Consider the following 21,312-nt stretch of genomic DNA (forward strand, 5'->3'; position numbering starts at 1 on the left):
TGCACACTCCCAGCTGACTATTAGCCCCTCTGAGGGTGGGACACTGTCGGGACGCGTCTGTGCTGTCCTCGGTGTCAGGGTTTCTGGGGAACGGGCTCACTGTGAAGTCATGAGGCTCACCCCGCATTCACACAGCCCATCCCAGGGCGGGGCCTCGGCAGAGTGTCTACAAGGTCACTTTTTGTAAAATTCGCGAAAGTAACATAACCACCTTCGGTTAAAGCTCTCTCCCTCCTGCGACCTGCTCTCAGTCCCTCCCTCCCTGCTGTTGGGGCTGGAGGGGCAGTGCTCACGACGTGGAGTTGGGGCTGCATTTAGTCTGGGCTCAGCGGGAACACTCACTTCCTGGGGTAGTTAAGCTATTGCTGTCATTCTGGTGTAGAAATGGCTTCCAGGGACACACCTGCCTCCCTCTGTGCCCCACGTCATGACACTCCGGCCTGATGGAATTGGCTAATGAGCGTCGTCAATTCAAAAAAATACCTAAAGTCATTTCATCACAAAGAAGAAAACCCCAAAGGCCTTGAAATCTTAGGGCTCGTATGTAAGAAAAATCTGACAGAGGGCTCCTCAAATTTAACGGTTCTAAAAATCCGCACAATATTACCCACAAGAACCATTACCTGAAAGCAACTTTCCTAAACTGTAATAAAAATAACTTTCATCAAACGTGTTAGAAAAGAGACTGAATTGTCTTCTCTCTATATAGAGAGAATGACAGCACGAAAGGGTCGTCGTCCTTTTTTCATATTTTGCTTTAAGTAACCTCTACACCCAGCGTGGGCGGGCCTCCAACTCGCAGCCCCGAGATCAAGGGTCGTGTGCTCCACTGACTGAGCCCGCCAGACCCCCAAGTGTCGCGATCTCAATAGGCCAGCAGAGGCTACACCCAAAAGCGTGGGGGAGCCGACTGTGCCTTTCCCCGCGGAGGCTGCTGTGCCATGGCGGCAAACAGCAGCCTCCTCGGTAGTGTGTGCAGCCTATTGACTGCACGGGTGGCCCTAAGGGACCGCGGAGACAGCGCTTCCAGTGGAGATTGATGTCTGATCACATGCTTTCTCCAATCTAGGCTGCAGACAGGTATGCGGGGTGTCTTTGGAAAGCCCCAGGGAACAGTGGCCGGGGGTGCACAGTGGCCAAGTCGTCGTGTCCATCCGCACCAAGCTGCGGAACAAGGGGCCTGTGATGGAGGCCCACACAGGGCCAAGTTCAAGTTCCCTGGCCGCCAGAAGATCCACATCTCCAAGAAGTGAGGCTTTACTGAGTTTAATGCGGACGAATCTGAAGACATGTTGGCTGAAAAGCCGTCCATCCCAGATGGCTATGGGGTCAAATACATCCCTCATCACGGCCCCTTGGACAAATAGCGGGCTCTGCACTCACCAGAACTTCAGACTGCCCGTCCCCATTCATGCCCACCAATAAATCCTGCTTCCTGTCTGAATAAACAAAAAGCAAAAAAAAAAAAAAAAAAAAAAAAAAAAAAAAACCCAAAAAGCATAAGGGAAACGTGTTAGAGAAATATTTCGGGAAGACAATTCATGATATTATGTTGATCTTCGTTTTGTGATGTTTGTGCTTTTGGTGAACTCTAAAAATTTACGTTACGTGTTAGGGTTTCTCTTGTCACTCTGTTCACTTAATTTTGCGTATATGATTTTGTCTTCTATTTATTGAAAACAGCACTATGCAGGAAAGAGTTAACACAGCGGGGCTGAGACAGCTCTCCTTCGGAAGATGTGCTCACAGGGTTAGCTGGTGTCTGGGAGCTTCAGTTTCCGGAAGGTTCCTGCGGTTCCCTAAGAGTGGCCCATTGAGCCTAAACTCAACAAATAAATATGGCTTATGGGGAACTCCTGACTTCCTCCTCCTAGACATTAGGAATCGGGGTTTGTGCCAGGCAGAGGGTGCCAACATGACCAGCCCCCTGTGAACAGCCTGGGTGCTGAGTCTCCGGTGAGCATCCCAGTGGACAACATTCCACACATGCTGTCACCGTCTGCTGCTGTGGGAATTGGGAGTGTGTCCTGCAGGGTCTCTGGGAGAGGGTTCTGGAAGCTGTGCTTGTTTGCCTGATTTTGCCACATGTTCCTTTGCTGATGCTGATTACTACCCGTTCTCTGGAATAAAGCTCAACCACGGGTTCAACAGTCTGTGCCAAATTCTACAAGTCCTCCAAGCAAATCACTGAATCCAGGAGTGGTCCGGAATTCCCGACACAGCTCCCAAATTTGTAGAAGTGTGAGGCCCCCCAAACCTGGATCTACCTGTGTTTACAACACAGGGTCAGAGAATCCAGGGGGGCAGGAATGGCCCCCTAAACTGGAGACGCTGCCAGGCTGGAAGCAGGGGTGGAGGGGACGCTTCCACCGAAGGACAATAAGGGTTCCACTGATCTGGAGGGAAGAGCCATCACCCAGCCACTTTGAGCTCGGGGCTCTGCAGGCCAGGACCAACATTATTCTGATTGTCCTGGGTGTGCAACTGGGGCAGGACACATGTGGGGACCCCTGTAGGGTTTCCACCTGTGTCAATGGACAACTACTGCAATCTTGACCCAGCAAGGACAGGGACAATCCGAGCTCAAAACGCTCAGAGAAAAAGGCTGGATCAAACCACCAGTAACCAGCTGGATCTGGCCGAAGAACTGACAGCAGGGAGACTGTGGGTGGGGGGTTGTGGAGGACGATCGCCATCATAGCCTTAGACCAGGGACAGTGGCAGGGCCGTGGCCGACTCACAGCTTTTGTGCTGTACTCAGCTCAGAGACCACCACCTCGGAGGGGACGCTGTGCTTGTAGGACTTGGGCTCCTGCTATTACAGTGTGTCCATTCTGCCTGCTTTTCTCAGGACATGACGTTAATCCTGCTTCTATTGAGGGGCAGGGTCCATGTCCCTCCCCTTGAGCCTGGGCAAGACCTTTGTGACCACCTTGACCCACGTAGTCTGGTGGGAATAACACTATGTGACTTCTGGGGCTAGGTCTTAAAACACCACGTGTCCATCTTGTCTTTTGAGGTCACCGTAGAACCCAGGCGCCATGCTTCCAGGAAGCATGGGGTGCATGGAGAGGCTGTGGGTAGGTATGCTGTCTCACAGGCCCAGATGAGGCCCTGGCCAACAGCCAGCAACAACCACGAAAGATGCGAGAGAGGAAGCCTTCAAGACCACACCTGTCAGTGTCCACGGTGACCACAGGCAGGAAAGATCCCAAGTGTAAACCACCTAGATGAGCCCAGGCAATCCTCTGGATTGCAAGGTCTGATAATATCATTTGTTGTTATTTGAAGTCACTAAGGTTATGCAGCAAGAGATAAACAGACATGCAAACTCCACGCAACCCCTTTTGGAAAGGGTGAGGGTATCTTCATCGTCAGAGGAAAAAGGTGGCCCGTTTTCCGGCTTTGTGGGAGCTGGATGTAAACGAAGGGCATGCTGGGAGCGGGGCCTGTGCACCTTCCTCCTACCACCTCGTCTCAGTGTGTGGCAACCCTTTCGGCTCATCTTCCCACTTTCAAAGTTGGAGCACGGGCTCTGGCTTCCTAAGCACTGCAGAGGAGCTGAGTCATGCCACTGGAAGGGGGGACACAAGCCTCCTGCTGGGGACCTTGACCATTGGGAAACAGAGACACCTGGAGCAGGAGGTACCTGGGGAGGAAAAGCCCTCATATCTCCCCCCTATAGACACACTGGCAGTTCCCTCCTGTGGGATTGCCACCAGGTGCTGGAATACACCAAGTCAGGATACGGGAAAGAGAGGTGAAGTCAGTAACACTCAGGACTGGCAAGGATTATGTAAAAATGTAACAGCTACTCTTGGTGGGAAGAGAGGGGAAAAAGGAACTCTCACGTTTACTCTTCATTCAGAGAATCCGCATTGTGGGATTCTATCCCCATTGCCTAAGCCCCTCGACACTGCCCCACGTGGGGCAGTGGCGGGCATACATCCTGGCAATCAAAAATTAATGAGAGTTCCACAAGATTGCGTGGATTTCATAAGGTGTTGAGTGAAAAACAGAAAATGGCGTATAAAAGAATCCCATTAAATAGTAATAACCACCACAGATCCAAATGCTACATGACTGTACAACGGCGTGTATCTGTGCTTGATTCACATGTGATCACATTTGAGTGTGGAGAAAAACCTGGAAAGAACTATTTATTACGGTAAGGAAGAGGGCGTGGGGGCAGAGGGGATGCGGACAGAAAGAACTAAGCCAACATGGAGAAGAAAATCTTAAACGCTCTATCAAAGGAGTATGAGCATGTGTGTGTACCGTACAGATTATGTGTCAATTTTTTTTAATGTACAAATGTAAAACCTAAACGGTAAGAAAACACAAAGCGTGTCTCGGCTTGGGAGAACGCATGCCTTTACGGCTGCGGAAGAGCAAGAAAATCAGCGCTGACGGGATGCCGCACCCTGCAGCAGGCGCTGCGCTCTCCCGCCCAACCTCCGAGGAGCCTCCGCGGCCAGGGACTAGCAGGCAGGGCGCAGGCGCGGTCCCCGAAGGTGGGGTGGAGGAGTGGCCGGGGGCGGCAGGTCCCGGCCCTCTGGGACCTGGGGTCGGCGCGTGCGGGAAAGTCCGGGGAGGTCTCGGGCGGGGGTGGGGGTGGGGTGGGGGTGGGGTGAGCGTTAAAACCGCCCCCGCGACAAACCCGAAGGGGCGCGGCCGGGGGATCCTTCTCCCTGCCGGTCTCCACCTCTGGCAGCCGTGGGACAGCGCCCCAAAACGCCCGCGGGCACAGCGCTCTGGCACCCGGTCAGCACCGCCCACGACTCCCGCGGCAGGAAGTAGGGCCAGCGGGGCCGCCGGGCACCCTAGTGCTCCGAGGCCGGAAGTGGGGCGTTCGGCCGCCGGAAACCGCCGGCCGCCGGGAGGTCGGAAGTGAGGGTCAGAGCCGCCGGGAACTGTAGTTTTGCGGGAGGCGGAAGCGTGGCTAGCGGCCGGGCGACATGGCGGGCCTGGAGCTGCTGTCGGATCAGGGCTACCGGGTAGACGGACGGCGCGCCGGGGAGCTGCGCAAGATCCAGGCGCGGATGGGCGTGTTCGCGCAGGCCGACGGCTCGGCCTACATCGAGCAAGGCAACACCAAGGCGCTGGCGGTGGTCTACGGGCCGCACGAGGCGAGTGGGCGTGCGCGAGCTGGGCGGGGTGCGAGGGGCCTCCAGGCTGAGCCGAAGATGCCGAGGCGACGGCCGGCGCGCGCCGCGTCCACCCAGCGCATCTTCAGGGCCGCCGCCGCTCGCTCGGCTCCAGAGCCAAAGTCCTGGCAGCGTGGTGCACCGTGGTCCCCGCCTTTCTCACCGGCCTCTCTCCCCTCCGCCCTGCCCTCCTCTTTGCTCTTCCTCCAAGCGCCCCGCGCTCTCCCGCGTTCGCGTCCTCTCTCTGCTCTCTACTCTGACGTCATCCTCCGGGTGACGCCTCCCCAGACCGCCTTCCTCACGTGGCAAGCCCCCTCCCCTACAACCACACACTTCCCTGCCTTTCGGTAATCGGTCGCTTCGGACGGCAGTCTAACTCCGTGAGGACAGGGACTTTATTTTTTTCTTTTCTATTTTTTTAAAACATTTTTTTTTTAACGTTTATTTATTTTTGAGACAGAGAGACAGATCGTGAACGGGGGAGGGGCAGAGAGAGAGGGAGACAGAATCGGAAGCAGGCTCCGGGCTCTGAGCCATCAGCCCAGAGCCCGACGCGGGGCTCGAACTCACGGACGGCGAGATCGTGACCTGAGCTGAAGTCGGACGCTTAACCGACTGAGCCACCCAGGCGCCCCGAAGGGACTTTAAATAAAATCCTGATTTTGTATTGCCTTGTCTCCGTTGCTGGAGAAGGGAAGACCACTGGGGTGGAAACAAACACGGCACGTCTGCAGAGTGGAAAGGCTGCCGGTGGGAGGTGGGGGATTACTCAGAGTGAGATTGAGGGCCTTCTAGGAAGGCAAGAACTCACCGCTTCACAGACCGGGGAAAGTAATTTTGATTTTGTGTCACACGTGATGGGGAAGCTTTGGGAAGGCAGTACCATATGTGAGTGTGTAGAGGAGACAAAGTCAGACTTGCTGCTTGTGAATATACCGGCCCTGGCTACAAATAGAGAATGGGCTGGAGGGGATGAGGCGAGGATGGAAACGGGGAGACCTGAGGGGGGATGATGGCTTAGAGATGGGCCAAGTGGCCCTCCTGTGGGGCGTTTGAAGGTAAAGCAGCTGTTGAGATGTTGGAAGAAGGAGGAGGAGGGGTGGGAAGGAGCCTGAGGTCCGGGGCCTGAGCTAGAGGAAGGTGTAGTGCGAGCCGGCAGGAGTGAGGCTGGCTCACGCGTCCTTCCTCCCCCAGATCCGGGGCTCCCGGGCTCGAGCCCTGCCTGACAGGGCCCTGGTGAACTGTCAGTATAGTTCTGCGACCTTCAGTACAGGCGAACGCAAGCGGCGACCACATGGGGACCGTAAGTCTTGCGAGATGGGCCTGCAGCTGCGTCAGACCTTCGAGGCAGCCATCCTTACACAGCTGCACCCACGCTCCCAGATTGATATCTATGTGCAGGTGAGCAGGCAGCAGCTATCCGCCTGGGGAGGGAGAGGGATGGGGTGGGGGTTGGGAGTCCGCGGCCAGAGCCTGATACACCGATGCCGCTGGTGGGCGCGGTCCCTGCAGGTGCTGCAGGCCGACGGTGGGACGTACGCAGCTTGCGTGAATGCAGCCACGCTGGCAGTGCTGGACGCCGGGATACCCATGCGGGACTTCGTGTGCGCCTGCTCGGCTGGCTTTGTGGACAGCACGGCCCTGGCGGACCTCAGCCACGTGGAGGAGGCAGCTGGTGGCCCCCAGCTTGCCCTGGCCCTGCTGCCAGCCTCAGGCCAGCTTGCACTGCTTGAAATGGACGCCAGGCTGCACGAAGACCACCTGGAGCAGGTGCTGGACGCTGCTGCCCGGGCTGCCCGTGATGTGCACACCCTGCTGGACCGTGTGGTCCGGCAGCATGTACGGGAGGCCTCCATTTTGCTAGGGGACTGAGCGTCTGGCCCCCCGGGCCCGGAATAAAACTCACACACAGTGCGCTGTACTTTGATCGCCCCGTAGCACTTCCACACCCTCCCAGCCTGGCTTGGTACTTGCTCCGGGGGTGGGGGGATGGGGGGGAATAGGGACCATCTCCCACACATGAAATACATACTTCCTGCAAGCTCAAGATTCAAACCCTGAAGAAGAAGGTGGGGGGAGTGTGTCCGTGGATGAAGAGCAATTGTGCCAGGCAGGGTTCAAGGCAGCTGAGCATGGCCTGTAATGGCCTGGACTCTGGAGTCCGTTTTCACCCCCGCACATCCGAGGCCCTGAGTTCAACAAGGGCTGAGGGAGAATTCAAGCTGGCTCTGGGAACCCACCATGGAGATGTGGGGGCCGTGTCTCACATCGTCTTGACTATGGCTTGGACTGAATAGCCCCTTTCAACCTAGGAGCCCTTTGGGCCTACTTAGTCTCAGGCTCCAAAAGTACAATAGATACATGTTGTCTAACGGGGTCTTCTCTACACACACACACACACACACACACACGCACGCATGTCCGCACCTGCCTGAGCACTGAACACCAGCCCCTGCAGCTCTCCCCCCAGGGGCTGCTTCTCCCCTAATGTCTCTGGCATCTCTTGATCTGAATAGGAGTGCCCCCCACTTTCTACTCCACATGTCCCAGCTCCTTTGAAACCCATTTTGGCCAACGGTACGATCCGCACCTTCCTCCCTGTGGTCATCTGGCCCTGATGACCTCGGTGCTGGACTCACACTGATTTCGCTTCTGCGTTCACCGCCATTTTTGACCGACATCCACAGAAACGAATCAGCCAATGCCTTGGCTTCGCGGTCCACGGAAGCCCTCTTCCTGTCTACCCACCCCAGGCATTCGGACCTGTCACTGCCAGCAGCCTCCGTGCTCTGCGGTTTTCCTCCCTCCCGCCCTATTCATCCCCTCTCTGGTTCTGCAAATCGGAGCCTTCTCGCTACCCCCGGCCAGCAGCCAGCGGTCTCCACTGCTTTGCTCTCGCGTGGCATACACCTCCTGCTACTTCCCCTGGAGACCGCTCTCCGGCCCGCCCGAGTACCGCTTCCGTTCCGCGCATGCGCGGCGGCGCGTTGGCCTTCGGGAGCGGAAGTGCGTGCGGGCGCGCCAGTTCCCGTCCGGCAGGCGCGAGGCGCCGGGCCCCGGGGCTGCAGCTGGCCGGGGGAGCGCGGTCCCGGAGCCGCCCCTCCCCGCCATGGGCCTCCTGTCGGACCCGGTGCGCCGGCGCGCCCTCGCCCGCCTCGTGCTGCGCCTCAACGCGCCGCTCTGGTAAGGGCGGGGCCCGGGGAACCCGGCGCTGCGGCCGCCGGCGGCCCCTCCGGCTGCTAGCGCCAGTCGCGTCGTCCCCGCCGGCGTCGCTCGGGGCAGCAGGCCCGGAGCTCAGCTCTCCCGTCCGATGTCCCGGGTGCCCGGACTCCAGGGCCAGGTCCCTCACACACGCCCCCGCCACGCCCGGTGCAGAGGTGGAGGCCACGGGCCGCGGTGTCAGAACCCCCTAACGCTCCGGCGGTCTCCTCCGTCCCCTCTCCCTGCAGCGTGCTGAGCTACGTGGCGGGTATCGCCTGGTTCCTGGCGCTGGCTTTTCCGCCCCTGACCCAGCGCACATACATGTCGGAGAACGCCATGGGCTCCACCATGGTGGAGGAGCAGTTTGCGGGCGGAGAGCGTGCCCGAGGCTTCGCCCGAGACTTCGCTGCCCACCGCAGGAAGACGGGGTGAGCGGTAGAGCTGTGGGTCTGGGGGAAACAGTGGTGGTCAAAGTCAGGGAGCTCTTAAAGGTTCTCTTTGTACCTCCAGGGCTCTGCCAGTGGCCTGGCTGGAGCGGACGATGCGGTCAGTGGGGCTGGAGGTCTACACGCAGAGTTTCTCCCGGAAACTGCCCTTTCCTGATGAGACCCGCGAGCGCTATGTACTGTGGGGGAGAGGATGTGTCTGGGAGCAAAAAAGACCTTGAGAGGGTGGCTTGGGACTGGGAAGCTCAGTGGTGCCAGGTCCTGGGGCCCAGGAAATTCCTAACGGGCATCCTAGGGCGAAAAGGGGAGAGGCTTCAGCACTCTAGGGTGGGGTGGTGCTGAGGCTTCCCCGCCAATACTGCATACAGATGGTGGCCGGTACCAACGTGTATGGCATCCTGCGGGCCCCACGCGCCGCCAGCACCGAATCCCTGGTGCTCACTGTACCCTGCGGCCCCGACTCTACCAACAGCCAGGCTGTGGGGCTGCTGCTGGCGCTTGCTGCCCACTTTCGGGGTGAGGCTCAGGGGCTACTGCTGGCAAGGGAGGGTTTGGCCTCTGTCCCAGGCCTTGCTGACCAGCTTCTGGTCCTCAGGGCAGATTTACTGGGCCAAAGACATCATCTTCCTGGTGACAGAGCACGACCTTCTGGGCACTGAGGCTTGGCTTGAGGCCTACCACGACACCAACGTCACCGGTGGGTGCTCTTGCCCTGCCCCGCCCCTCTCTCGGGGCCACTGTACTCGCCAGCCCTCCGTGGGCACCTCATTCACCTGCTCCTACAGGCATGCAGTCATCCCCTCTGCAGGGCCGGGCTGGGGCCATCCAGGCAGCCCTGGCCCTGGAGCTCAGTAGCGACGTGGTCACCAGCCTTGATGTGGCCGTGGAGGGGCTCAACGGGCAGCTGCCCAATCTCGATCTGCTCAACCTCTTCCAGACTTTCTGTCAGAAAGGGGGACTGCTGTGTACTCTGCAGGGCAAGGTAAGGGGCCGCCTGCCTGGGCAGCCTGGGACCTGTGTGGGGGTCATCTGACCTCGTCCCCAAACCCTCTAAGCTGCAGCCCCAGGACTGGACATCGGTAGACGGGCCGCTGCAGGGTCTGCAGACACTCCTGCTCATGACTCTGCAGCAGGCCTCTGGCCGCCCCCATGGCGCTCACGGCCTCTTCCTGCGCTACCGTGTGGAGGCCCTGACCATACGTGGCATCAATAGCTTCCGACAGTATAAGTATGACTTAGTGGCGGTGGGCAAGTAAGTGGCTTCTGGTCCTCCCCTCTTCCTTGCTTAGGGGGGCGAGGGGGTGCTGGGGGGCCCGGCTGGCCCTGACGCTGCCCCACCCCGGCAGGGCCCTGGAGGGCATGTTCCGCAAGCTCAACCACCTTCTGGAGCGCCTGCACCAGTCCTTCTTCTTCTACGTGCTCCCCGCGCTCTCGCGCTTCGTCTCCATCGGCCTCTACATGCCTGCTGCTGGCTTTTTGCTCTTGGTCCTTGGTCTCAAGATATCCTCTGACGGGCGGCCAGCCTCGGGTCCCCTCTGCTCTAGGCTGGGAGAGCCCGTGGTCCTTGGAGTGGGGGGGTGGGATGGGCCCTGGGGCCCCCGCCGGGCAGATCCCATCACAGCTCTTGTCAGGGTCCTTGACTAGACCACGCTCTGGAACTGTGGATGCAGTTGCATGAGGCCGGAGCGGGCCCTCAGGAGGCTGGGGGCGCCTCTGGACCTGGTCCTCCCCTCCCTCCAGCACAGGTGATGGCCCCCCACTCCTGCTGGGGAGGGCTCCTGGGGTTCCGGTGATTGGTCCTGCTGCCACTCAGTCTCCACTGGTGGGGTGTTGGTGAGGATCCTTGGGGCCCCCCTGGCCCTAGGGCCCAGGTCCCAAGTATCCGCGTGCCCTTGCAGAGCGTGGGGTTGGCCTCGCTTGTGGCTCCCTTGCTGATCTCACAGGCCATGGGCCTGGCCCTCTACGTCCTGCCAGTGCTGGGCCAACACGTGGCTACCCAGCACTTCCCCGTGGCCGAGGCCGAGGCCGTGGTGCTGACGCTGCTGGCCATCTATGCGGCCGGCCTGGCCCTTCCACACAGCGCCCACCGGTGAGCGGCTGGGCCGGCTGGGCGGGGACAGAGGGTCCCCTGGCCACACAGGCAGCTGCCTCTGAGCCCCTTGTCTTGCAGGGTGATGAGCGCACAGGCCCCAGACAGAGGCTGGATGGCACTGAAGCTAGTGGCTCTCATCTACCTGGCGCTACAGTTGGCCTGCGTTGCCCTCACCAATTTCTCGCTGGGCTTCCTGCTGGCCGCCACCATGGTGCCTGCTGCCGCGCTCACCCACCCCTGTGGGCCCCGGTATGTGCCGGTCGGCCCCCGTCACAGAACTGCACGCGAGGTGCCCTGCCCCCAACCCGGGGCCTGTGCTCCTCACCACAGAGCCCAGCCCGACCCTGCCTCTCCCCCCAGGCCGCTGTATGCCGCCCTGCTGGTGCTGACGAGCCCCGCGGCCACTCTCCTGGGGTGCTTGTTCCTCTGGCGGGAGCTGCAGGAGGCCCCGCTGTCGCTGGCCGAAGGCTGGCAGCTCTTCCTGGCGGCACTGGCGCAGGGCGTGCTGGACCACCACACCTACGGCGCCCTGCTCTTTCCGCTCTTGGCTCTGGGCCTCTATCCCTGCTGGCTGCTCTTCTGGAACGTGCTCTTCTGGAAGTGACGTGTGGCTGTCCTGTGGTACAGACCGGGGTGGGGACTCCCCAAGCACCCGGGGTTCTCTTTTTGGGAAATAAACAGGTGTTTTGTTTTCAGCTGCTGTTAGGGCTCGTGGCCCACTGTCTGCTGTCCTTTTGGAGCTCCTAGGCACGTGGATAAAAAGTTCTGTCTGAGGGCCTGGCATTCCCACATACCTCCTTCCTGGAGGGCACTGCCCTGGTCCACTTACTGCTGGCAGGAATGAGGGCCCCAGCAGCCACATCAGCCTCCAAGGAGAGCCTCGGATGGACACTGGGCTTGGCATCTGGAAATGGCACGTGTAGACCCTGCCCTGGCCCCAGCCCCGCGAGCATTATGGGAGCTCCCTGTGTATCACGGTGGGAGGCAGGGTGCCGGGTAGGAGGAAATGCTGTGGTGGGTGTGGCTTGGGGCCTGATGGGATCTGAAGTGCCCAGGGACCACACTGCTCTGTCTTCAGCACTGGAGCCCTGCAGAAAAGCCCTGGGGCATGGGGAATGGCACCCGCCAAGGCCCGGGAGTGGCCCCGCCCAGCTTCCCTGGAGCCGAACTGGCCCAGGCCAGCCACCCATGAGAGGCAGGGTCGAGGTGGAGCGGTAGAGCCCCACCCGGCATCGTCTAGGAGCAGGTGGGCCACATACGGAGACCCCTGAAAGGAACTGGAATGTCTAGTGTTCATTCTGGAGGGAAGAAAAGCAAAACGTTGCTTTTCAGGGTCACGTCAGGTCAAGAGGCATCTCCTCGAGGGCCAAGGCACCCCTGCCAGCACCTGATGTGGTGGCTAGACCAGTCAGCCTCCTACTGGCCTCAGTGTGAAAGGAAGGCAGAGCTGCCCCGCCTGGGGAGTCCGCTCAGGACCCGTGGCCCTTCAGTGTCACACCCAGAACGGTGGGTCTGGGAGGAAGCTCTAGCCCCCAGACCCAGCCCTCTGTGGGTCACTGCTGGCTCTCTGCTGAGGGGGCCACGTGCTCTCTGTCCAGCATTGTTGGGGGTGGGGGTGCAGCATGGGCGTTGGAGACCCCACTGGGGCCAGCAGCCTGTCTTTGCCCGCTGTTCCCAAGTCCGGCTGGAACCTCTGGTCCCTTCAATGTTGAACAAACTGTTCTGCCCCGCCTCCCCCGGGGCTGGGAAGAGACTTGCAGCCCCCAGCCTCCCAGCGTGCCTCCCAGGCTGGCTTCTGTCAACCCTGTGCTTGGATAAGTCACAGGACAAGAGTCCTCCTGTCTTCTAAGACGCACAAAAACCTCTGTTTTGCCTTGGTCTGTTGTCTCTCTCTTTGTGAGCTAGTATCCCTTCCAAAGGATTCCAGAATCCCTCCCAAGCCTTTTCCCTAGGCGTTGGCCTTGATCAGTCACTTAAAGCACAAATCATGAAAATCTATTAAATCATGGAACACACAAGTGGGGGCAGAAGCACAGAGATCATCTCAACTGTATTCTGAACTTGCGCAGAACTCTTTGTACAAAAAATTCTGAGACCATGGGAATGACAGAGTTGGTTTGTCAGGAAAGCAGGATTTCTATTCCGATTTTCAGCAATGTCACTTGTACAATACATTTCTTAAAACTAGGAAATGTTAGGCTGTGGAAATGTAGGTCAGGGGTATAGCGGTGAGTATAGGTCATACATAAATGCTCCACTTGATGGGGTGGTAGGGCCTGTACCTTGAACCCAGTATCTGTTCTCTGGAGTCCTACAGCCCAATTTTGAATCCTGTGCTTTGAGGTGTGGCCACGTGACTATGCTGTGGCCAGCAGGATAAACAAGAAGCTTCCAGGGTGAACACCAAGCAAAGACCTCACCCAGAGAGACTGGCCCTCTGAGCCCCATCCTTTCTCTTGCCCACAGGGATGTGGAACTGATGGTTGGAACGTGAATTGTGTCTAGGACATGAGGTCCAGCCCATGTCGAGAATGGATGGAGAGGAGCAGGGACTCCCTGGGCTTCACACAGCCCTGGGTTGCTAAACTGGGCTTCATCTACTAGAAAGGGAAACAGACTTGTACTGTGTGTAAGCCACTGTCATTTGGAGTTTTCTGACACTCAGATCTAGTTCCAACCAATACAAGAGGGACCATTGCTGAGCCCAGCTCACGTGAGGACTCGAGGGTGTCCGCTGGGTGAATTTGGGAGTATTTCACTATTTCACAACACCACTGTGTTGATAATCAGTACTTAATAGTACATACTCCTTTGTTGCTTGCTTTCTAGGCCCCAGAACAGAAGTGTCATGGGGGGCAGGAACACTGTCTTATTTCCTGCTACTTTTCCAGCTCAGGGCCAGATACACAGTAGAATGTTCATCTGTATTTGTTGAATGAAGGGAAATCAGAGGGAGACGACCTGGAGGTCCAGAAGGAGGCTCCAGGGGGCAGACCTGACAGCTTCCACAGGGGCTAGAGGATCGCCTGTGTTGGGAGGTGGGGTGAGCACAGGAAGGTGAGGTGAAGGCCCCAGCCAGCAGGCCACCCTCCACCCACTTAACACCCAGCAGCCTCCCCACAACCGGGCTCCGTGCGGATGCTCTACTTGGCCCTGGGACGCCTCTAGCAACTCGCCTCGGTGTCCCAGACTTCCTGTGCTCTTCTCAAGCCATTTGCCTGGTTACCCCCACTCCCCCCGAGGCTCCAATGTAGACAACTTGGGGACTGCTCTGGACACCATTATCCAAAACTGCTTCTGCAAGCCCCAGCTGCCTTCATACCCCCACTCAGGTCCTGTCTCCTGCTTCCTGCCAGGCCCCAGTGTGTCACCTCTGCCTCCTGAATGTGTGATGGTCACCTCTAAGTCACCGTATTCAACCTGAACACCTCCCACCCCACATACACCTTCTCCCCTAGCACGCTCGCCCAGGCCTGGACCCAGGGTCAACCTAGTCTCTCTTCAGGAGATGCCCGTCACCCCCAGGATAGAACCAAACTCCCCACCTTGGTCTCCAAGGCCTGTGCTTGCTCCTTTTCAACATTGTCCTTGCCCCAAAAAGCAACCTGTACCCTACTTCTCTCCTTCCAGCCCCTGACACCATTAATCTACTTTCTAATTCCAGATTTGCCTAATCTGCACTTTAATATGAATGCCCTCATACATATGTGTCACAACTTCCTTTTTATGGCCAAATAATGTTCCATGTAATGGACATGCCACACTCTACCCATTTATCAGTTGATGGACATGTGGATTATTTCCTCTTTTTGGCTGTTATGAACAATGTGCCTATCAACAGTCATGAACAAGTTTTTGCGTGGACATATGTTCTCTCTTGGGCATACACCTAGAAGTGGAATTTGGAGCTCTAAATTTTCTTCTTAGCACTGCTTTTGATACATCCCGTATGTTTTGTTTTCATTCACCTCATTTTCTAATTTTTCCCGTGATTTCTTTAACTGGTTATTTAGCAATATATTAGGGGAGCTTGAGTGGCTCAGTTGGTTGAGTATTCGACTTTGGCTCAGGTCATGGTCTCACAGTTTGTAGGTATGAGCCCCACATCAGGCTCACTGCTCTCAGTGCAGAGCCCTCTTTGGATCCTCTGTCCCCCCCCCCCCAAATAAATAAAACATTAAAAGTAATATGCTATCTAACTTTCACATATTTATGAATTCCCCAAATTTCTGTTATTGACTTTTAATTTCATTCTGTTGTGGTGAGAAAATGTATTTTGTATCATTCTACTACTTTTAGATTTACTGGGTAGCTCAGTTGGTTAAGCGCCTGATCTTGATTTAGGCTCAGGTCATAATCTCAGGCTTCCTGATATGAAGTCCTGTGTCAGGCTCTGTGCTGACATAGCGGAGCCTGCTTGGGATTCTCTCTCTCCCTCCCTCTCTGCCCCTTCCCTGCTCATTCTCTCTCTCTCTCTCTCTCAAAATAAATAAACATTAAAAAATTAGTGAGACTGGTTTTATTTTCTAACATATGGTCTGTCCTGAAGAATGTTCCATATGCACTTGAGAAGAATATGTACTCTTCTGCTGGAAGAGTGGTTCATTGATGTTTAAGTCTAGTCGGCATTGTTCAGTTTTTCAACTCTTCTTTCTTTGCTGAACTTCTGTCTAGTTCTATCCATTACTGAAAGTGGAATATTGAAGTCTCCAATTATTATTGTTAGATTGCCTACTTCTCCTTTCCATTCTGTCAACTTTTGCTTCATGTATTTCGGGCGCTGTTAGGCAAACATATCTTTACAATTGTTAGGTCTTCTTGAAGAGTTGGTCCTTTTTTCATTATGAAATGTCCTTCTTTAATTCTAGTATCAATTTTTGTCTTAAAGTCTATACTATTTGATATTAGTATAGCCACTCCAGCTCTCTCTTGATTACTGTTGGTATGGTATATCTTTTTCCACATTTTTACTTTCTACTTGTGTCTTTGATTCTAAAGTTTGTTTCTTGGGGTGCCTGGGTGGCTCAGTTGGTTAAGCATCTGACTCTTGATTTCAGCTCAGGTCTTGATCTCACAGTCATGAGTTCAAGCCCCACATTGGGCTCTGTGCTGGGCACAAAGCCTACTTAAAACAATAATAATAATAATAATAATAATAATAACAATAATAAATAATAGAGTTTGTTTCTTACAGGGGTGCCTGGGTCGCTCAGTCAGTTAAGCATCCAACTCTTGATTTCAGCTCAGGACATGATTTAATGGTTCATGAGATCGAGCCCCGAGTCCAGCTCCATGCTGACAGCATGGAGCCTGCTCAGGATTCTCTCTCTCCCTCTTTCTCTACCCCTCCTGCTCCAGTGCATGCGTATGTGCACACTCTCTCTTAAATTAAAAAGAAATAAAGGTTGTTTCTTACAGACACCATAGAGTTGTGTGTGTGTGTGTATAAAATCCATTATGACAATCTCTGCCTTGAAATTGGAGACTTTAATCCATTTACATTTATTATTTTTTTAAGATTGTATTTTTAGGTAAACTCTACACCCAGGGTGGGTCTCCAACCCACAATCCCAAGATCAAGAGTCGCATACTGCCACCAACTGAGCCTCCCGGGTGCCCCTGGTAGGTTTACTCTTTCAGCACTTGGAATATGTCATTCTACTGCCTTTTGACCTCCATGGTTTCTGATGTGAAATAGGTAATTTTATTGGGGATCACTTGTATGTGATGAATCACTTCTCTTTTGCTGCTCTCAAGAGTCTTTTTCTTTGGCTTTCAACAATTTATGATGTGTCTAAGTATGGATCCTTTTTAGTTTATCCTACTTAGAGTTCACTGAACTTCCTAGATGTGCAGATTCATGTTTTTCATCAAATTTAGGAACTTTTCAGGCATTATTTTTTCAGATATTCTTTCTGCCCCTTTCTCTTCTCTGTTCCCGAGAATTATGCATAGGTTGGTATGCTTACTGGTGTCCTACAGGCCTTTCATTTTTAATGTTGTGATTTTAGAAATCAGATGCCAGGTTTTGTTGTTGCTGCTTGTAGTAGTTGAACTCGTGTAGTGGTTTTTCTGAACTTGTTCTGTCTAGTCTGTAATGTCATGTATAGCCACTAAAGTTCCTATGCTCAGCTGATGATCAGACAGAGATTTTCTTAAATGCCTAAAATCCATAAACTTCCCAGTCTTTCCCAAATAGCTCTGTGTACTTGTTGGGGCATATCCTTTCAGCACTAAAGCCCCCAGTTTGCAACTGTCTGAGGCTCCACTTCCCTATGTGCAGAGCCTCAAGGCCAGCCAGAGGTAAGCATTTGATGCTTTTTCAGGTCTTTCATGAGCCTGTGCACACCCTATTTATGTTTGTGACCTCTATATTTCAGAAATATGTAGGGCTTTTGAACATCCCTGTGGACATTGTATTCCCCAGCTCTTCCTTTTAAGCTTTTTGGTTACTCGATTATCAGGTGCAGCTGTTATCCATTGCCCCCGGTAGCTTTGAAATTACAACTTGCCTGCAACTGCCTTCAGCAAACATCCTCAGGGCATAGACCATTGGCCCTAGGCAAGCTGAGTGAGCTTTGTAAGAGGGGTCTTCCGGGGAGCCCTCAGACAAGTTAAATCATGGCAATTATTTGCAAGCAAGGTGTTCTGCTCCCTCTACAGGATTATGTCTCCCTGCTCCATTCTACCAGGAATGTGGGCTGTAATTTCCAGGGTTACCACTGGGCTGGAGAGTAGCCTTAACCAGAACAAGTTAAAACACCGCAAAACTCACTGTTCTTACCAAGATTCAGTTTTCTTCAATAAACACTGTCGGGATGCTGCACTCCTTTGACTAATTCCCAGAGTTCTGAAAAAGTTGACTCCAACAATTTCTGCTAGTCTTTTCCTTGCTTTTATAGGGGGAAGGGGATGCAGATTTTCCGAGGTCCTTACTCCTTCATTCTCAATGAAGACCGACCGTAATTTTTTGAGGGACCCTTGGCTGTCATAGTCACGGCTCCTGCATCTGACAGTTTCTGGGTAATAATAAGTGCCTAATAAATCCTTGTCAAACCCCTGCTCAGCCTGGAGAACTGCCACCACAACCCACGCGTGTGGGCCGGGACGGGTGGGGGACAGCAGCCCGGAGGCCCCAGCCTTCCGGCACTGCTCACGCTCCACCGGAGTGGGGACCCTGACCGGGGCGAAAGAGACCGCGGCAGTGGGCCGCGAGACCCCCACCCCACCTTGCTGATTGGCCCCGGCAGGCCGCCCCTTCGCTCTGGGGGTCTGTAGGCGCTGCGACACGGATGGCCACCGCGCCAGGTCTGGAAATATTGCTGGACGAAAGTGAGCGATGGCCTCGAAGATGCCGTGGACGCCGGGCTGAGGGGCCCAAGCGTAAAGGACTAAGCACCGCCCAGGCCGGAAGAACCGCGTCCGGGCAGCGGACAGGCCGAGACAGCAGGTGCCGCCCGCAGGAAGACACCACGGGTTCCCACCCTACTTCCGGTTTCCACGACTACCTGACGGACAGGCCCCGGCCCGCCCCTGCCCTCCCAGGCTCTCGCGACGTTTGGGCTCCCGTGGCGCCGCAGGGGCCGACGGGAGCAGCGGCCGCGCTGAAGAGGGCCGACATGGCGGCGGCGGCGGCTTCGCTTCGCGGGGCGGTGCTGGGCCCCCGGGGCGCGGGGCTGCCGGGCGCGCGGGCCCGGAGTTTGCTGTGCGGCGCGCGGCCCTGCCAGCTCCCGCTGCGGACGCCACAGGTGAGCGCTGGCCGCGGCCCCGGCCGCCGTGTGGCCCCGCAGCCCCTGAAGGTCACGGCGGGGAGGCTCTGGGCGCGGGCCCGGCAGCGAGGGAGCGGCCTCCGCCACCCGGCGCCCCCGCCGGACCCCCGCCGCCTGCCGGTATGGGGCGCCGGGGAGCAGGACCAGGCGCCCACTCCCCCGACCAGCGGAGGCGCCGGGTACCGAGCGTGGGGGGCGGCGGGGCGGGCTCGCTGCCGGCTCGGGGCCGGGGGCTTTCTCCGGGGGGCGCGCCCAGGCCCGCTCCCGCTCCGGCCTTCCAGACGGCCTGCGTCCTGAAGTGACCTCAGCCTGACCTCGGACCGCGGCTTGTGACCTTGGCCTGCCCCGGCACCCTTGCTTTCATCGACCTCATCCCCAGCCCCGGATCCCAAACCATGCCTTGCGCCCCCTCCTCGGGGCCGAATCACGGTCGAGGAGCCGGCAGCGGGCTGGAGCGGGGTGGGCAGTGGTGCTCCGCAGGAGCTGGCGGGTGCGGGTGCATGGGTGGGGAGAGGCAGGCGCTGAGAGTCGGATCCCCAGGTAGGGCCGGGTGGTGTTCTGGCAGGCGCTGAGCGGGGCTCTTGCAGGCAGTGTCCTTGTCGTCGAAGGCCGGTCTGTCCCGGGGCCGGAAAGTGATGCTCTCAGCGTTGGGCATGCTGGCGGCAGGGGGTGCAGGGCTAGCCGTGGCTCTGCATTCGGCCGTGAGCGCCAGTGACCTGGAGCTGCACCCCCCCAGCTATCCGTGGTCCCACCGTGGCTTCCTGTCTTCCCTGGACCACACCAGGTGTGCTGCCGGCTGACTGGGGTGGTTTCTGGGCGGTCTGCTGGGGCGGAGGCCCTGGCGGCCCCTAACCCTATCCCTTTCTTTAGTATCCGGAGGGGTTTCCAGGTGTATAAGCAGGTGTGCTCCTCCTGCCACAGCATGGACTACGTGGCCTACCGCCACCTGGTGGGTGTCTGCTACACAGAAGATGAAGCTAAGGCGCTCGCAGAAGAGGTGTGGGCCTGGGGATGAGGAGGACCCCGGGGATTGGGGCTCCGGCTGCGGTGGACGACAGGGCTGTGACGGGGCTCTTGGTGGCAGGTGGAGGTTCAGGACGGCCCCAACGAGGATGGGGAGATGTTCATGCGGCCGGGGAAGCTGTCTGACTACTTCCCCAAACCCTACCCCAACCCTGAGGCCGCTCGAGCAGCCAACAACGGAGCACTGCCCCCTGACCTCAGCTACATCGTGCGAGCTAGGTACGCTGGCTGCCTGCTGGGCGGTGTGGGGAGGGGGCAGGAAAGTCCACCTTGTGCCAGGGCTGAGGAGGCATGGATCTGGTCCCAGGCACGGTGGTGAGGACTACGTCTTCTCCCTGCTAACCGGCTACTGCGAGCCGCCCACCGGTGTGTCATTGCGAGAAGGTCTCTATTTCAACCCCTACTTTCCTGGCCAGGCCATCGGCATGGCTCCTCCCATCTACACTGAGGTCTTGGAGTATGACGATGGTGAGCAGCCCCCACCCTGGGGGCGGACAAGCCGGGTCTCCCTTTTCCCACCGCCAGGGATGCTTTCTGTGTCATGCACAGAAAGAGGTCGTGCACTCTTCTTGGCTCCAGCACCGAGCCAGCTGACGGGCAGCCTTCGCAACCCCGTCTAGCCCAGGCCCCTGCGTGCTGGAGGGGGGGGGGGGGGGGGTCCCATTGGTTTTGAAGCCTTGGTCTGGACCCCATCTCGGCTACGTGGAGGAGGTTGCTCTAGGGCTGTACCAGGTTGGGGAGGGACCCCCCAAGGGCAGCCCTTAACACTTATTCTTGGCTCAGGCACCCCAGCTACCATGTCCCAGGTAGCCAAGGATGTGTGTACCTTCCTGCGCTGGGCATCCGAGCCAGAGCATGACCATCGCAAACGCATGGGGCTCAAGGTGAAATGGCCGGGCGTGGGAGAGGGGCTGGGAAATGGGCTGGGGTCCTTTCTGCCTCCTTCTTCTGAGCCTGCCTCATCCCCAGATGTTGATGATGATGGGCTTGCTATTGCCTCTGGTCTACGCCATGAAGCGGCATAAGTGGTCAGTCCTGAAGAGCCGGAAGCTGGCATACCGGCCACCCAAGTGACCCTGCCCAATGTCTGCTGGCCGTCTTGCCTGAACAGGCCCGCAAGCCAAGGAGCCACCCTGGACCTGTTCAGGCCTCAGCTGGCCCGCTTGGCCAAGCTCCTCTTTCTTTGGGACAAGAGGGAAAGGGGCAAGAGACCAGGTTCTAGCTCCAGATCCTTCAGCCCCCATCATGGAAATAAATTAAGTTTCTCAACACACGTTTGAGCTATTGTGTGATGGGAGCACACGTTTGCAGGGGACTCTGGGACTAAGACCTTTGCTCTCGAGCTCTCAGGGTTGTCCCATGCAGTGTGACCGACACTGCCGTGTACAGGCTGGAGACTGGGAGGTGGCAGGCAGCACTGGAGGTGGGGAAGGGAGGCAGCCGGCAGCAGTGCTAAGGAGGCAGAGCTAGGCAGAGGCCACCCAGAGTGTGCTCCTGATCTCTTGGCTGGACAACTGGAGGGGGCAGGGTAGAGGTGTTCTGGGACAGCACCTCCTGGCAACCCACAGGGCGGCTGGGGTGAGTCTGGGTCAGAAAAACGAGGCAAGCAGGAGTAGGCTGTGAGAGCAAGGGGA

General features: G+C 57.0%; 3 protein-coding genes and 1 pseudogene across 3 annotated transcripts; all 4 read left to right on the plus strand.

Moving 5' to 3' along the window:
• Nucleotides 1-901: 901 nt before the first annotated feature.
• LOC131495166 (small nucleolar RNA SNORA70) lies at nucleotides 902-1,023 on the plus strand (annotated as a pseudogene).
• A 3,601-nt stretch (nucleotides 1,024-4,624) lies between these two features.
• On the plus strand, nucleotides 4,625-7,068 carry EXOSC4 (exosome component 4). Its single transcript, XM_058699420.1, has 3 exons — nucleotides 4,625-5,129; nucleotides 6,342-6,548; nucleotides 6,660-7,068. Exons 1-3 carry the CDS (start codon nucleotides 4,959-4,961, stop codon nucleotides 7,017-7,019), a joined length of 738 nt encoding a protein of 245 aa, XP_058555403.1. The 5' UTR covers nucleotides 4,625-4,958; the 3' UTR covers nucleotides 7,020-7,068.
• Nucleotides 7,069-8,147: 1,079 nt separating this feature from the next.
• GPAA1 (glycosylphosphatidylinositol anchor attachment 1) lies at nucleotides 8,148-11,581 on the plus strand. The gene is made up of 12 exons (XM_058699413.1): nucleotides 8,148-8,330; nucleotides 8,597-8,776; nucleotides 8,859-8,970; nucleotides 9,163-9,310; nucleotides 9,390-9,491; nucleotides 9,580-9,776; nucleotides 9,850-10,046; nucleotides 10,141-10,294; nucleotides 10,444-10,539; nucleotides 10,693-10,883; nucleotides 10,965-11,135; nucleotides 11,247-11,581. The coding sequence occupies exons 1-12, from the start codon at nucleotides 8,257-8,259 to the stop codon at nucleotides 11,488-11,490; spliced, it is 1,866 nt and encodes a 621-aa protein (XP_058555396.1). The 5' UTR covers nucleotides 8,148-8,256; the 3' UTR covers nucleotides 11,491-11,581.
• A 6,883-nt stretch (nucleotides 11,582-18,464) lies between these two features.
• Nucleotides 18,465-20,951, plus strand: LOC131494788 (cytochrome c1, heme protein, mitochondrial). The gene is made up of 7 exons (XM_058699414.1): nucleotides 18,465-18,634; nucleotides 19,243-19,439; nucleotides 19,526-19,652; nucleotides 19,740-19,897; nucleotides 19,986-20,146; nucleotides 20,462-20,562; nucleotides 20,648-20,951. The coding sequence occupies exons 1-7, from the start codon at nucleotides 18,506-18,508 to the stop codon at nucleotides 20,750-20,752; spliced, it is 978 nt and encodes a 325-aa protein (XP_058555397.1). The 5' UTR covers nucleotides 18,465-18,505; the 3' UTR covers nucleotides 20,753-20,951.
• Nucleotides 20,952-21,312: the final 361 nt, after the last annotated feature.

Source organism: Neofelis nebulosa, chromosome 14 (assembly GCF_028018385.1).
Source record: "Neofelis nebulosa isolate mNeoNeb1 chromosome 14, mNeoNeb1.pri, whole genome shotgun sequence".
Classification (NCBI taxonomy): Eukaryota; Metazoa; Chordata; class Mammalia; order Carnivora; family Felidae; genus Neofelis; species Neofelis nebulosa.